This window comes from Plasmodium fragile (genome assembly GCF_000956335.1).
Source record: "Plasmodium fragile strain nilgiri unplaced genomic scaffold supercont1.15, whole genome shotgun sequence".
Classification (NCBI taxonomy): Eukaryota; Apicomplexa; class Aconoidasida; order Haemosporida; family Plasmodiidae; genus Plasmodium; species Plasmodium fragile.
Window position 1 is genome coordinate 239,907 of NW_012192595.1, and position 15,389 is coordinate 255,295.

At 41.8% G+C, this 15,389-nt stretch overlaps 4 protein-coding genes across 4 annotated transcripts; 3 read left to right on the forward strand and 1 right to left on the reverse strand.

Annotated features, from left to right (window-relative positions):
- Positions 1-773: 773 nt before the first annotated feature.
- Positions 774-2,765, forward strand: AK88_01713 (uncharacterized protein; the record flags this gene model as incomplete). The annotated part of the gene is made up of 1 exon (XM_012479348.1): positions 774-2,765. One exon carries the CDS (start codon positions 774-776, stop codon positions 2,763-2,765), a length of 1,992 nt encoding a protein of 663 aa, XP_012334771.1.
- Positions 2,766-3,141: 376 nt separating this feature from the next.
- On the forward strand, positions 3,142-3,327 carry AK88_01714 (uncharacterized protein; the record flags this gene model as incomplete). Its single annotated transcript, XM_012479349.1, has 1 exon — positions 3,142-3,327. The coding sequence occupies one exon, from the start codon at positions 3,142-3,144 to the stop codon at positions 3,325-3,327; it is 186 nt and encodes a 61-aa protein (XP_012334772.1).
- A 741-nt stretch (positions 3,328-4,068) lies between these two features.
- Positions 4,069-9,630, forward strand: AK88_01715 (uncharacterized protein; the record flags this gene model as incomplete). Its single annotated transcript, XM_012479350.1, has 1 exon — positions 4,069-9,630. One exon carries the CDS (start codon positions 4,069-4,071, stop codon positions 9,628-9,630), a length of 5,562 nt encoding a protein of 1,853 aa, XP_012334773.1.
- A 489-nt stretch (positions 9,631-10,119) lies between these two features.
- On the reverse strand, positions 10,120-10,845 carry AK88_01716 (uncharacterized protein; the record flags this gene model as incomplete). Its single annotated transcript, XM_012479351.1, has 1 exon — positions 10,120-10,845. One exon carries the CDS (start codon positions 10,843-10,845, stop codon positions 10,120-10,122), a length of 726 nt encoding a protein of 241 aa, XP_012334774.1.
- Positions 10,846-15,389: the final 4,544 nt, after the last annotated feature.

The following is a 15,389-nucleotide window of genomic DNA, read 5'->3' on the forward strand; positions in this document are numbered from 1 at the left end:
ACGAATTAGAAAGAAAAATATGTGAAGCGAGCTCAACCAACGCTACACACACAGCGTATCACAGCGCACATAGTTGAATTTTCCGGAGCGACATCATAGTGTGCGCCCAAGCACTGCCCAATTTGGCCAAACACAGCTGTGAACATGATGCGAGTTTTTTCTTTCGCGTCCTATTACATTAATTCCCTTTTACATTTCACATTAATGCTGTAGTGAGAAATTGCTCTAATTTTGGCGAAATGCCTGCGTTGGGGGAGGGCACCTTGAAGGACAATTTTTTTTTTTTTTTTCCTTTCCCTGAACGTTTCGCCGTTTATCCCGGAAAATGGCACAACATTTGGACATATGCTCAACGGGTTTGGCGGGGGGGGGAAAAAAAAAGCGATGTAGCATCACGGAAAACAGGCCAATAAAAGGACAGAATAGCAAAGCTACTTTTCACTTTGAGCGTTGATCGCCGTGAGAACAGCGGGCAGATGTAGGGGGAAGGGGGTATTATACGGGCGACTCATATGCACAATTGCAGTCCCCCTGAAATGCCTTAATTCGAGTTGCATTTCCCTATCCGGTGCACGCAGGTAAATTCGAAGCGTTGCATAATGGCTCTCCCTCCCTACACATGATTACCACCTTTTCTCGAATGACCGTGTGTATGGCATGAGGCACCTTACATGGGCGCGATGGAATCACCAAAAATGACAAAAGTAGATGTAACTTGATTTTAACAAACGGAAGAGGTAACAGCCCCCTTTTCCCTTCCTCTTCACCAGCAAATGATAGTGCACATTTATCAATCCCTCCTCCTACTCTTGTTAAAAAATATTTACATCACCACAGTAATTAGGAGTAAAGCAGTTGAAGCACATAAAATGAGGAGGAACATCATGACCAGAAAGAACTCTTGCGTTAAAACTGAAGGTGTAGTAGTAATGGGAGGAAAAAATGAAACCCGCAAGAAAGGCCTTACCCATTTATTCGTACATACCATCAATGGGGACAAAAAAAGGGTACTTAAGAAAGTCAAAAAAGAATGTAGAAGAGGGGGAATCAAGCGGGAGGGGATGATGGTTTGCGTCCATCCTCCAAACGGAAGCGACACAAAGAGTATGAAGGTGCAGAATGTATCCAGTGGAACTCCATACTTTGTAATAAAAAACTTCCAACTCAAGTGGAAAAAAATTAATGTGAGCAAAAATGAGCTACAACTAAAATATTGCTTCTTGATTGGACAGGAATTTTGTTTCAGCGAAGTGTGTAGGGATACCTACATCGGGTTGGTGAATAAAAAAATTTACCTCTTTAAGGAGACGGACGAGGGGATCTTCTACCAGTTCGTTTATGATCGGAGCGGTGCGTCCACTGCTACACTTAGCGGTACATGCACTAACGGAAAGGAAAAAAAGGAGCGACAAAGTAACAACCCAGACAGTGCACACACGAACGATCAACACGACCAAGATGTAAGCGACTTTTTCAATCTACAATTTCCTTTAAATAAACACATAGAGATGTGGAAAAGAAAAGACAAAAGGATGAAAGAAATTACAAATAAAATTAGGGGGTTGAGAATATTAAAGGCTAACTCCGTGGAATCATTTTTCTCCTTTCTTTGTTCTACTAATAATAACATTCCCAGGATAACGCTCATGATAGACTGCCTCAGGAGGCGCTACGGAAGCTTCCTCGCCACAGTCATTTTCTGCGGCCAGGATGTGCTGGTGAAGGTTAGGGAGGACGGGGACGCAGCAGGGGTTGCCTCTATTAGGAGTCAACAGGACGTTGGCGTGATGAAGACGGATCAACGGCGCGTCCGCCTCAAGCGCGATGAGACACAATCAGTGCGAGTTAAAGGGGAGCCCCTCCAAAATGGGGACCCAGCGGAGGGGGAACGATCATCCATTTCCCCACTGAAGAAGGAACCGCAAATGCGCGTTCGCGTGAAGGAGGAGTACCCACAAAATGGGGAAGAAGAGGCGGAACAAAATAGACACGTTGAAGACGCCGAGAGAGGGAAGAACAGAATCTTCTACGAGAACCTAAAAACGGTCATCAAGGAGGAAAGGCAGATGAAGATTTTTCCCTTTTATGAATTCCCAAGTATAAAAATAATATCCAAGTTGAAGGAGGAAGATTTAAGGAACTTAGGTTTCGGCTATAGAAGTAGCTACGTTATTGAAAGTGCGAAAATGTTAGTGGAAAGAGGAAGTGAAGAATGGATTGAGGATCTTAAAAAGGAGAAAAAGACAAAAAATTGCATTGACCAATTAATACTCTTCCCAGGTATAGGACTCAAAGTAGCCAATTGCATTTGCCTCTTCGGTTTAAATAAATTTGACTGTATTCCCATAGACACACACATATATGACATCATTTACAAGTACTACCAAAACATTGTGGAGTCTGAGTGCGCGCCGATTTCGCGTGGCACTGCGGTTGGGGTGGATAAGGTGGTGAATGGGGTGAATGGGGCGAGCAGGGCGAATGCCGCTGGAGCAACTCCGATAAAAGGTAAGAAGAAGGCGAAGACAACCACTAGACAGGACACGCCCACTTGTGGCGAACACGTGCTCAAACGGGAAGGTGATAAAGGGACAAAACCCAATTCGAAAACAAATCCTTCCAAGACGCAGAAGAAGGCCCTGACAACTTCTCTCTACATCAGGCTGTACACAAGACTGAAGGACTTACTGGGGCCAAATTGCGGGTGGGCACAAACCATCCTTTTCGTGTCCGAGTTGAAAAAGTTCAGCCACCTGTTTGAGTAGGCAGACATACTTTGATACATGCATGTTCAAGTGGCTTCTTATCTCCCCTTAACCGAGGCCTATGTTTTGTGTTAACCATGGATGTGACTTGTGAAAAATTCGCGTCCCTCTCGTCATGCTCTTACTTCCCTACTTGATCTTTCCGGTTAAGCATCCCTATGTGTATGTCTCCCTTATTTTTGTTTTATTTTATTTTTTTTTTTTTTTTGGAGTGGACAGTGCCACTTTTGCGAACATGCGAATTCTCCACAGACGCTTTTAAACGGCTTAACATGGCTTACTTGCTGCTCCTCTGCCATGGTGAACAAAACTGCTCAGTTGGTACGGGTAATGTCTGAGCCAAATTGCGTTCCCCCCCAGTGTTTAGCATTACAGCATGGGAAAGAAAAAAAATAGGTTAATGGACAAATGGACAGTGAACAAAAGTATGGGTAAGGACCCCACCCAGCCTGAGGGATACAACACCGTGCACAATTTAACGCCTTCCAACTTGGTATGCAAACTTGTATTCATGGCTAATTTTCGAGGGGTGGTGCCGCCCACTGAGGATGAAGCTATGTAAAGCTATTAGCGGTAAACTGCCCGCTGTTGCCAAAGCATGCGTGTAGGAACGTGCCGTCCCTGCCTGGGCAACTGCGGTGTGACAAATCGCGAATACAATGCAACAAAATGTTCAAACGGAAAAGTTCCGTCTGACAACCCAGGGCGGAGACCATTTTCACGCTTTTTTTTTTTTTTTTTTCTCTCTTTTTTTTTCCCCAAATAAGCCATTTTTAAGCGTCACTCTGTGGTGGAAGAAGAGCTTTTTAAATTCGTCACTTCGAAGGATAAGTGTAAAAATGTGTTCCCTCACTTGGAGATGCACAATACGTATTGCACGGGGGGGTATATGCGCAACTTTGGAAATCATCGCATGTTTGTAATTTTCCTCAAAAAAAAAAAAAAAAAAAAAAAAAAAATTCGGAAAAGCTTCCTAAACAGACCGTGCATAATTGCTGGAGGGAAGAGACTTCAAGCGAATTTACAAAAATGTGACAAAGGAAGTCCACAAGGAAATATTAAGTGTGTGTATTACATGACAAAGGAAGAGACCATTTCCCCTAGGCGCTTCATCTCACAATTATTTGTGTTTTTATTTTTATTTTAATCCTTTCCATGGAAGCGCAAGTTTTTTTTTAGCTAGTTTGTGTTGACTGTTCCGTTTTGAAAGGAACAGAAACAAAAGACGTTTGCGAACATATGTGGGTGCACACGTGGGAACAGTCATAGTATGTTGCGTAATTACATCGGATGACCCAACCAGATGAAGGCGCACAAGGTGAAAAAGGTGGGGGAGGGAGGAAAGGCGAAGGGCAACATCGGAGAAGGGGGGGGGTCCAGCTTGGTGAATCTAAAAATAAAGAACGAAAATATCCACGTAAAAAATATTGTGCGGACCATACACTATGTGTATAACAATAGGTATGACAGTGAGACGGGGTTCTCCTACATAAAAGACATTCTTAAAAATATAATTAAGGGTAATGTGTACGACGTGGAGCACAAGAGGTACGTGAACGAGTACTGCATATATGAGCTGTGCGCCAGGATAGTACTAAACATGGTGAGGAGCAATACTAAGGATGAGAACTTTAACAAAATGATGGAGTTCCTGTTTGACATTTTGTACTACTGCGATGTGCTGCTCAGTGAAAAGGCCAGTCGCAGAGGGGGGAGAAGAACCCCAGCAGGCGCTACTGGCGGTGTTAGCGGCGGTGGAGGCAGCGCCGGGAAGGACGCAACCCAGGAGTATGAACTCATTGACAAATTCTGGAACAGACTTCTAGACAATATATTCATAAAGGACAGGAAGCAGAGAATAAATTTGTGTAGAGTTATAAAAGCGTTGGTCAAGAAAGCCTGCGCTTTACAGATTGATGTGTCAAATAAGTTATGCAAAAAGCATGTGAATATTTTTTTATCCCTTCTTAATGATAAGGACCATAATATCCGGATTCTGTCTCTGAGCATTTTAGAACCTTTTCAGGACTTCAACACAACAGCTAGCTACCTGCGCTGTCTTGATGATTCTCACAACGCAGTTAGAATACACGCGATTCAAAATATATCAATCTACACAGATGACACAAACGGGGGGATCAACAATAAGAATAATTATGACCACTTGATAATCCTCAAAAATTTTCTTATAAGAATAAATGATACCAATACAAATGTTAGAATAAGTGTGTATGAAAAGTTAAAAAATTATTATTTTTTTATCCCATCGGATATGAAATTTGAGTTCCTCTTATGTGGACTGAACGACAAGGATAGCTCTGTGAGGCAAAGTTGTTACAGCATGATTATCCACTGGGTCCAACACTTCAATGACAAAATCGAAAATCTCCTCCTCCACTTAATAAATAGCGATATTGATAACGACCTAATTGTGGAGCAAATATGCAAAATTCACCTGAACACTATTAGGAATGGCGTAATCCGCAGTGGCAGCATTGAATTCGATGATATGAAGCAGAGACCATCAACCGTTCTTTCATCTCTAGTAGAACGACAAAGTAGTAAAAGTACAAACGAACTGAACAGCGCAGACAACCTACCTAAGTCAAACAATAATGAAAGTACTTCCAGCCACAGTGATAGAAGTAGCCCTTATGGAGAAGCCTGGTATACCTACTGCATAAACAACCTGTTCCTCTTAAACGCAGCGGAGCTGTACATGCTTCGAGTGTACGTTCAGCACTTTTGTGATGAACAAGAGAAGGAAAAAATCGACGCACTTAAAGTGATCAATGCCGTGTACTACTACATGCACCTGAGCCGCTTCAATGAAAAGGTCTACTACAACAGGAAAAATTATATTAACTGTATAGAAAATAATGAGAGTAATCAGGCAGATAATCTCCACCTCTTCTGTACCTGTGGGAAGGGCAAGACGGATATAAAGGTGCTGGAGGAGGAAAGGAAAAGGAAATTCATGGAGAGTTCCATTTTCGATGAAGACTTTTGTGATAAGTGCATGTACTACCGGGCTGTGTGTAACAACCAAGATGGGGTGAATAGTGACGGCGGTGCAAATTTGGCCAATCGGGAAGAAAAGGAAGAGGAGAATAGTCCCGCAGAGCACGTCCTCATCAACGAAGATAACATTAACGAAAATTACAATTACATTTGTAACATGAAAAATCTTCTGTTGATTTGTAAATACCTAGACATCATTGAAACGTACCAGGTGGATAAAATTCTCAAGTGTTGTTCCACCGTCCTGTTACGTGGTCCCCTGCGAGAAGTCATCATCAAATGTATGCTCAACAACACGGGGGTCAATTACTACAAATTGCAGAAGGGACATATCACGTGTGCCTACTGGCTGAGCAGCAGTTATATATACGCCTGTCTGGAGCTACTCCGACAGATGGTCTACATAAAAAATAAAAATTGCGACGCGAATGAGGTAGAAATTAGTCTGACCAATCAGATACTGGGTATCATCTCGGAAATTAAGGAACCGTTTGAAAACACCGAGAGTGAGGACCCCTTTGCCGTAGACACGGTCAATTTTGCTGAGGGCGAGGATGATGAGCAAAATGGGCCAACGCAAAGGCAAGCGCGCGTGGAGGGTTCCCCTAAACAGGAAGCGAAAGGGCAGTCGGCGAAGGGGCAGGCGGAGAAGAATCCCCTGGCGGCCCTCTTCAACAACATCCTGAATGTGGAAAATGACACCATCTTTGACATCATTAGGAAGAAGAAACTGAGCACATTGTCGATCGAGCACCTGCTGATCCTCTGCAGGAAGATGCAACACAAGCTGGATGTCACCGAGGCGAAGATAAAAGATTTGACCGAGATGGATCGGGAACGATCTTCTGAAGAAGTAAAGTCCTCTAATACAAATGACCAGAAGGAGGGAAGCAACCATGCAGTCTTCGCATTCCATGATCAGATCAGACTACACACACAAATATTTCTAAAGCAAATAACCATGTTGAGCTTGCTGCGCCTGGAACTGAAAAGGAGGTGGTTGAGAATTCTCTTCATATTAGAATGTTTCTTATGTAAGAGTAAATCACACTGTTCCTTCGATTCAGCTCTGCGTGAATTTCCAAACGAGCTGTTACTACCTGCATTGAATTTCTGTTGCTCGATAATGCCAGAGTGGGATGACAAAGAAATAGAAGATCAGTTCTACGACATAATTGTGTCCAAGTGTTTGGGCAATTGGTGCATGTATATAAGTAACGATGATGAATTGAAGAAACAAATTTATGCTTACAAGACTGCTATAGTGGACACATGTGAAGTATTGAACAGCTGCCTCCTCAGCATTGAAAGCATTCATGCGAAAATATGCCCCAATGTGTACCAGAAGGCCAATATTGATTTGATGACGCAGGCTGAAAGGGGGCTTAATAAGAGCGGAGCTGCTGGGAATGCCGCCGGGAATGCTGCGGCGAATGCCGGCCAGGGCGCTCCCCAGGAAGATCATGATGATGATCAGGATGAGGATGCGAATAACCAACTCATCTTCTATGAATATAATCCCCCAAATGAGTCCCTTTTAAACTACTTTGCCACCAATCAAAATGCGTGGTATGAATATAAGGAGCTGTTAGAAAAGCTAGAAATAAATTCTCTGCGGTGCGAAATATACATTTGCGTGTTGGGTGACTTGCTCATGACACACCCGAATTTAAACAATGACAAATTGATCATCGATGCGATTGAAAATATTTGGAGCTACCTAAGTGGCACTGTCAACACGAGCAAATATATTCAGTCGATTTGTCTTCGAGTCTTCTGCAAATTATTATTAACTGAATTTCTAGGGAATCATATTTATAGAATGTCCAATGAGGAAATGCACAAAATGGTGAGAAGGTCTTCTAACAAATTGAGAGCTCTGTTTGAAATGTGTTTCCTCATCTCTCCTTCGACCTACAATTGTGTTCAGGACTTCAAAAAGATTAGTACATTTAACATAACGAATATAAATGCACATGACAAATTGTTTCTCTTTTCTGTGTTCTCCATGTACCCCTCCATGAGTGAGACAAATCTCTTAGTCTTCCATTTTACCTTCGAAGAAGTGTTACTAAAAACATGCGACGGAGTCTTGAAGCATAAATTGAGGACCATCAACTATACGAACATTCTGACCTTTATTATTTTCACCATTTTACATAAGGCGAACATACACTTCCTCGTTGCGCACTTCCCCAAGTACATAAAATCGATCCTACTTGTTATCATTGAGAAGGGCGTCGCCTTAACTAGCCGTTCCAACATTATCGAGCTGGTCTACAAAATTATTCAGATTTACCTCTTTCACGATTTGGGTGACGTCCGGGGGCGGGGCATCTCCGCAGCTTCCGCCTCGGCCTCTGTCCATGCTCCCACTGGCGATGGGACAAATGCCAAAGAGGGCGGGTTCCACGAACATAGGGAAGTGAAGAAAAGAGGTAGGAAAAGGAAAAATGCAGCACCCCCTGAAGAAACAAATGAGAAAAAAGAAGCAGACGATAGAGGAGAAGCCAATCTAAAGACACATAACAATTTCGAAATGGAAATGGAACAAGAAGAAAGAAGAGCAGCACAGGGTGAAAAGTCACAAAACGGAGAACATAATAAAAATTTCACCATTTTCTTCAAAAGTGCCCTCACCGATGTTAATACCACCATTAAAGATTTAAAGACATTCTATGTCCTCATCAATTTTTGTATGCATTCTAGTGATATTATAAAATCGAGAAATGAAATTAAATTATGTGAAGCATTGAAGGAATGTGTGCAGAAAAAGATAGACGAGGTCAGGACCTACTTTGTACAAAGGAACCTTGTGGTTGGTGCTCCTACCGGGGTAGAACCCCCCATGGGAAATACAACAAATACTCTTCTAGATGTAGCCAAAATGGATGCCCTCAAGGAAGAAACCATTTACGAAGAAATCATCAATGAGTATGCTAATTATATAGCTACCTTGCGTCACAGAAAATTGTCCTACCCAGTCGTCCCCAGGGGGGTAGACGGCTGCAATGAAGAGGAAATGTCCACTGAAGAAATCATGAAACACATTAACCACAGCGCGAAGGGGGAGGGTGTGATGGAATGCATCTCTGATCATGTGCGCACTGTCGATGATGCTTGTTATGACTTACCAAATGGAAGCTACGCATGGCTCTTCGAGCGGGCAACCGACTTGGCCGTTAAGGTGAAATACCCGCCCGGTGAGCCTGGCATAGAGCATAAAGAAACACAGGACGAATTCATTGATGCAAATGACGAGGCTTCATGTTCCATTCAAAACAGCTTCGAGACTATCGATGATGTTAAGACGTTTAGTTCCCCTGTTGATGAAGTTCAGGATGTCAACACTGTGCCCAAGCTTGCCGCGGCCCGCAGCGACGAAACGATTTTGCAGGACGGGCGAGATGGCCTCACATGCGTAAGCTACAACCGGCAGGACACAGTAGTGGAGGAAGAAGCGGTGGGGGAAGAAGCGGTGGGGGAAGAAGCGGTGGGGGAAGAAGCGGTGGGGGAAGAAGCGGTGGAGAAGGCAGCAGTGGAAGAGGGAGCCGCAGAAGGAACTCCCCGTAGGGAAGACCCCCTCAACGACAGCAGCATAAAGCGAGATAAACGCAACTCCCCGCGCAAACTAACCGATCTGAACATAAGCTCCAGCGAAGAAAGCCCCGAGGACGAGGACCACCCCTCAAGCATGAACGACTTCGAAAGTGTGAGGGATGCCTCCGATTTTGAAAACAACAGCAGCGGAAGCAGCACGCACAGCAACGACTCCACCGCTATGGCGTTTAAGCGGTTAAATAAGTTGAAGCGCACCAGCTACACGAACGTCGTTTCGAAGTGATCACCGTGATCATAGCGGTTAGGGGGGCGCGGGGGGCACCTTTATCCTTTCTCCCCTCTCCCGCTTGCCCTCACCAACCATCCGTGCCTGCGTCCATTTGTTAACTGGCCAAAATAGCAACTCGTCAATCGCGAAGTGGCTAAGTTGTCACCGCGCACATTAACGTCTTAACTCTTTAATCGTTTCCTCCTCGTTATACATTTTTCACTTTGCACGTTGCACGTTTCCCTTTTGTCGCCCCCAGACAGACTGCGTTTATAGGGGGCAGGAAGGGGAAGGAAATTTTTGCTGCAAAAAAGAAGCACCCCTGCACGGAATGAAATGGCGCAAAGGAATGGGGAAGCGCACCCATTTGAGTCAACCATGTTGGGGATTCAAATTGTAAACAGGTTTAAAATAATCACAAAAAAAAAAAAAGGAAAAAATAATACAAAACAAAGGTGTATGAAGTGGCTACGTGGAAGCGTATGACACACTGTGCAACCCTGCTCACGAGTCACCCGCGTCAACCGATTTCATAATTTGGTCAACGACCTGCACAATGGTGGGGTCGTTAATGTAATTAGAGAGATAAGCAATTTTGTCCTTGGAGGTAGTACATTGTTTGAAAACGGAACGAACATAATTATTTTTAAGAAGCATTCTCAAGGTAATGTCTTCCTTTAGCTTTACTTTTTGTTCCTCTGTTAACAGGTCCTCTTCAGACTCTTCATCATCCTCCGTGGGGTTATCACCCCTCTCTTCTTGTTCTTCCTCTTCTACTTGGCTCTTTCCATGCTGCTCCTTTTCGCTGTGTAAATTGCTAAGTTCATTTAATCTGTTGACCTTGTTCCTTTGTTCCTCCAAACAGGCCTTTCTGTCGTGCCTCTGAAAGCAGGGGACAGAGCAGTAGCCTTCACTGCAACACACAAATTTGTATTTCGCTACTCCATTTTGGAGGCATACGATGCAGGTGTTTTGTTCTTTCTGTTTCTTCTCGTTGTGGGGGGCATCCGTGTGGTGTTTCCACTTCCTCCGGGCCTCCCTTCGATTGAAATAATTATTCTTTTTGCGCGCATGGGGATTTCCATCACCACCTGTTCCTTTCTCCACGGGCGGGTCACATTGACTGATGTTATTTTTGTCTCTTCTCATTTTATCGTCCTCATTTGTGGACTCCAAATTGGGGCATATGGGGGAATTCCCCTCCTTCACGTTCGAGTCGATTTCCTCCATCGGTTTTGTCGTCCATCCCAACAGGGTTGCGCTTTGAGGCGTTTCAACGCGGGGGGACGCGATTTATGTAACGACCAAAATGAAACACGACATGAATTTTTCTGTTGAGCGTTTCATCATGGACAGGTAAAAATGTTTGCCAGGTTCCGCACTTCCGTCCTTCTTCACGGATGGCCTTACTTTTATATTTTTTTTTTTTACCCAGCGCTTCCTTTGTAAAAAAAAAAAAAAAAAAATCTCCCAACCTGTTGCCTCTTCTAGCAAAATGAAAAACACGGCAGCACCCCTACAACAGCCTCACCACAACTACCTCTCACAGAAAACGCAGGCGCGTTCCGAAGGCTTCAAAATTTAGGACAACCAAAAAAAATTAATTTAAAAAAGTGGTCCATATTTCATAAGAAAATAAATGCAATCGAAAAAGAGAAGAGAGAAAAAAAAAAAAAAAAAGATTACTCCGCTTATTTTTTACGCTTTCCTGTTGCATTATATATATATTATTCCTTTTTTGCTGCAAACGGGGATTTTTTTTTTTTTTGTTTAAAACGAAATGAACTGGTGCCTAATTCCACGCCACCCAGCAGAACAACAACACCTGTATGGACATGCAGCCCCAAAGCATAAAGCTGTTTACTGCTCCTTATGGTTATATATGCTAATAAAACATTGTGGTGTTTTTTTTTAATTTTTTTCTTTTTCTCTCCTTTCATCATTTAAGCGATTGGGCATGTGATGAAAGCGAAAATGTTAAATTGGAAAAAAAAAAAAAAAAAAAAAAACACAGCATTAACATAATGTAACGAAGTGTAACAAAATTAAGTAATGCTCACTGTTACAGGTTGCCAAACGGGTGGTGGACACGAGGATAGGCTATGCATAGGTAGCCAAATAATACATACGTATCGTATGTACATACGGGAGAGGGGCGCATAAGAGATGATGTGTCCTCTCCGCGCATCGCACCCTCAGTGGGTCGGCATCGTCTGATTTTGCGGGTACACGACATATACAGTGCGCCAGCGCTACACCCGTTGGTGAGGATTTATTTGTGCAAATTTTATTTATGCGTCTTCTCACGCTCACGCGAATGCACATCAATTGTGTTGTCCTTCCTACAGAGGCAATCCAGTGTATAAGGCCCCATCCCGCCGTATGCGCCTTTTACCTTTTTGTAAACACGTCCACGGCTTTTGTAGGATGTACCGATTTGTAGGAGGGCCCACTGGCCTCCCTGTTAAGAAACGACTAACGGGATTAAATGCGTATTACACCCCCATCAATTAGTCGACGCTCTTGTTGAATAAACTTGCAACCATGGGGATGGTCTTGATAACGAAGACGATCCCGGCCAGCACTCGGATTTTATACTTGAGCTCGTTCAAGAGGATATCCTTGGGGGATTCCTCGTTCTCGTTCAGCAGAAACATTTTTGCAAACGGGGGCGGGGCGGCGAATATAAAAGCGGCGGCGCACAGGAGTGTAGCGGTTCCACGGGGGGGAAGCAATCACGCTGCTTTTTTTTCTTCGTCCTTACGGCGTCGTTCCTTGTTCCTCTTTTGCTTCCTTCCGCGGTACCCTTGACAATCCGCTTGGCACGTGAGAACTCGTTTGGCGAAAAGCCTTTTTTTCCTCGTTACGTTTATGTTTTTTTTTTTTTTAATCCCTGGAGTTGTTCGTTTTGGTAAAACGCGTTCGCGCAGCTACGGGTCATACACAAATTTAAGGGACACATTGGATGCTCTTTTGCCTACCGTTTTTATATTAACTCATTTTCCACAGTACGGGGAGAAGTAGTGTGACATCTCTTTTTTTTTTTTTTTTTTTTTTTTTTAACACGAAGGTACTTAAATTTTTTCGAGCTGTAGGGGGGGATGTGATTTAAGGAAAAGTGTAGTCGCCCTGTGTTACGCATATTCACAGCCGGTCAGCTTCCGAGATAAAATTTCCCCCCCACAAATAAACAACTTGTGCACCTCTACACGACATACCAAAGTAACACTTTTACATGTGAAGTCTGCATTGCATTTATATATATTTTTTATAATTAACACAAGTGTTTTTTTTTTTTTTTTTTTTTTCCCCCAATTGTTGAAAGGCAAAAGAGAAAATTTCCCTCTTCTTTTTATTTTGCTCTTTTTTTTTTAATTTTTAATAGAGTAATTTATAATGGAATGACAACTTTAAAATTGTCTCAAGTGGGAGATGGCATTTGGGGGGTTATGTGCGTCCACCACAGTAACCTCACCTTATGCGCAGGCATGTACACTTTTTTAGCTACACGGAAGGTGCTCAATGGACTACATTGAGGATGCATATTTAATGTTGCAACACGGGACGACTGTTGCAGTGTGAACCAAGTGGCTGTGAGGATGCGACGCGTGCCGGGAGAGACACAAATGAGAAACTGAAAACACGCAGAGAACAGAGTGTCTGCTGTCCCCCACGACAAAAGGCATTTCTAAGTCAACCCCATTTTGCATAAAGCGTGTATTGGTGAGGTAGCTGCCCCCTTTTATTTTTTATACCCACGGGACGAAAAAGTTACACGCGTGTCGTATGTCCTCCTCGTTTGGGTAAGTAGGCTCTTAACACACATGTGAAGAGAGTGATTTATTTTCAAAGATATGTTAGCGCATGTCGTGTACGCATCACGCCTGTACGTAAGGGGTGTGGTGCTACTTTCGAACAGGTCACCATTATGTATAAACGTGTTTCTAGAGATAGGCAAACATATGTCTGCCATCCTATACGCGGTGCATTATCCAATTATATGGTACAGCACATGCCGTCTAAGGCTACTCTTTTTTACAGTGTTATTTTTTTTGTCTTTTTCTTTTTAAAAGGTACATCCAATTTAGTGTAGTGGCACTCGCGAGGGTAAAGCCAAATACGCAGCATATAATCGGTGCGTATGTATATATATATATGACTGCTCTCCGTGGAATTATACTGAAATGGTCCTATTTTGACCGCGCCGCTTTGGCATATTATCCCGTCAGATCCCCCCTTTCTCATTGGCGTGAGAGCATCATCCGGGGGGAAGCATAGGCTAGCTTTGCATTTGCAACATTTCCGTTCTTTTTTTATGCGTTCTTTGAAAAAAAAAATGTTGCAAATTTTGGGATTTCATATTTTTTGCTATACTATTTGTGTAATTAGATGGCCCCTTTAAGTGGAAGCGAAAAAAGCATAAAATGATAAACAGAAAGAACCAAAAAAAAAAAAAAAAAAAAAAAAAAAAAAAAAAAAAAAAAAAAAGGACAAGACGGGGAAATGGCAAACCTTCCGGGGACCATAAACGCCGAAGAGCAAGGCGAGAAAAAAGAAAAACAAAAAAAGAAAACCCACTAAGCAGCACAGTAGTAAAAAGCTACGAAAACCTGAGACCAAAACAAACCAGCAACAGGAGAAAGAAAAGTTCACGAAATATTCATATTCGCAATATTTAAGAATGTTGCTATGTCTATGTAGAAGTAACGAATATTCTATTTATATGTTTTTATTTGTAAATTCTTTTAAGTAGCGCTTTTCCTCAAAATATTCTTTTTAACCGACAGTTTTTTTTTGTTTCTTTACCACTGTAAAAAAAAATGCCTTGGCTTAGAAAAGCAGCACGAGAAATTTATTTATCATGTATATATATATATGTAAAAACATATGTCACGCATTTTACGGCACCTTTTTCCGGTAACTTTTGCGGTACAGTTTCTTAACGGTGAAAGTTGCGTAAATTTTTGCGGCAAAATTGGGCGTAAAAATTCTTGCTACTTTTTACTTGTGCTTTTATAATGTCACATATTTATAAAATTCCCCAAATCTTGCTTGTGCTTTTTTTTTTTTTTTTTTTTTTTTGGTTTTTTTTGAGAATAATATAAAGCAGAAATTGAACAACCTGAATTTATTTTTTTTAACAAGTGATTTTATTTTTGTTTCATCTTATTCGTTTTCTTTGTTCTTTTTTGTTCTTTTCGTTCTTTTCTTTGCTCTTTTTGATTTTCTTACTGTTCTTGCTTTTTTAACCTACAAATACATATAATTAATTATTAAGATTATATGTTAGTGAAGTTATACGGCCTTTATTAATTTTATATAATTGTTACAGTTTTAACTTAAATGAAACAAATGTTTTTTTTTTTTTTCAAATTCCTACGAAAAAAAAAAATTCATTTGGCGAGGATTGATGATTGATTGAGAAAATAAAAAAAAAAAAACGTAACTTTTGTAACCTTCAACATTTGTTGCGTATGAGCTTTTGTCATTAAAAAGTTTGCAAATAAAACTTCTCATTTAACCTTTTTGGTAACGTTGTTACGAACGGGTTGTGGATTAGTTTTTTGTTTAAGAATTGTTCGACCCTTTTGCCTTATTTGACAAAACATTTTTTCTTCTACCCTTCGTTACTTTTTCATTTGTTCTGTCGTTCGTTCTTTCGTTCGTTTATTCGTTACTTTTTCATTTGTTCTGTCGTTCGTTCTTTCGTTCGTTTATTCGTTCATTTGTTCATTTGTTCATTCGTGTTCTGGCTTTTTTTTTTTTTTTTTTTT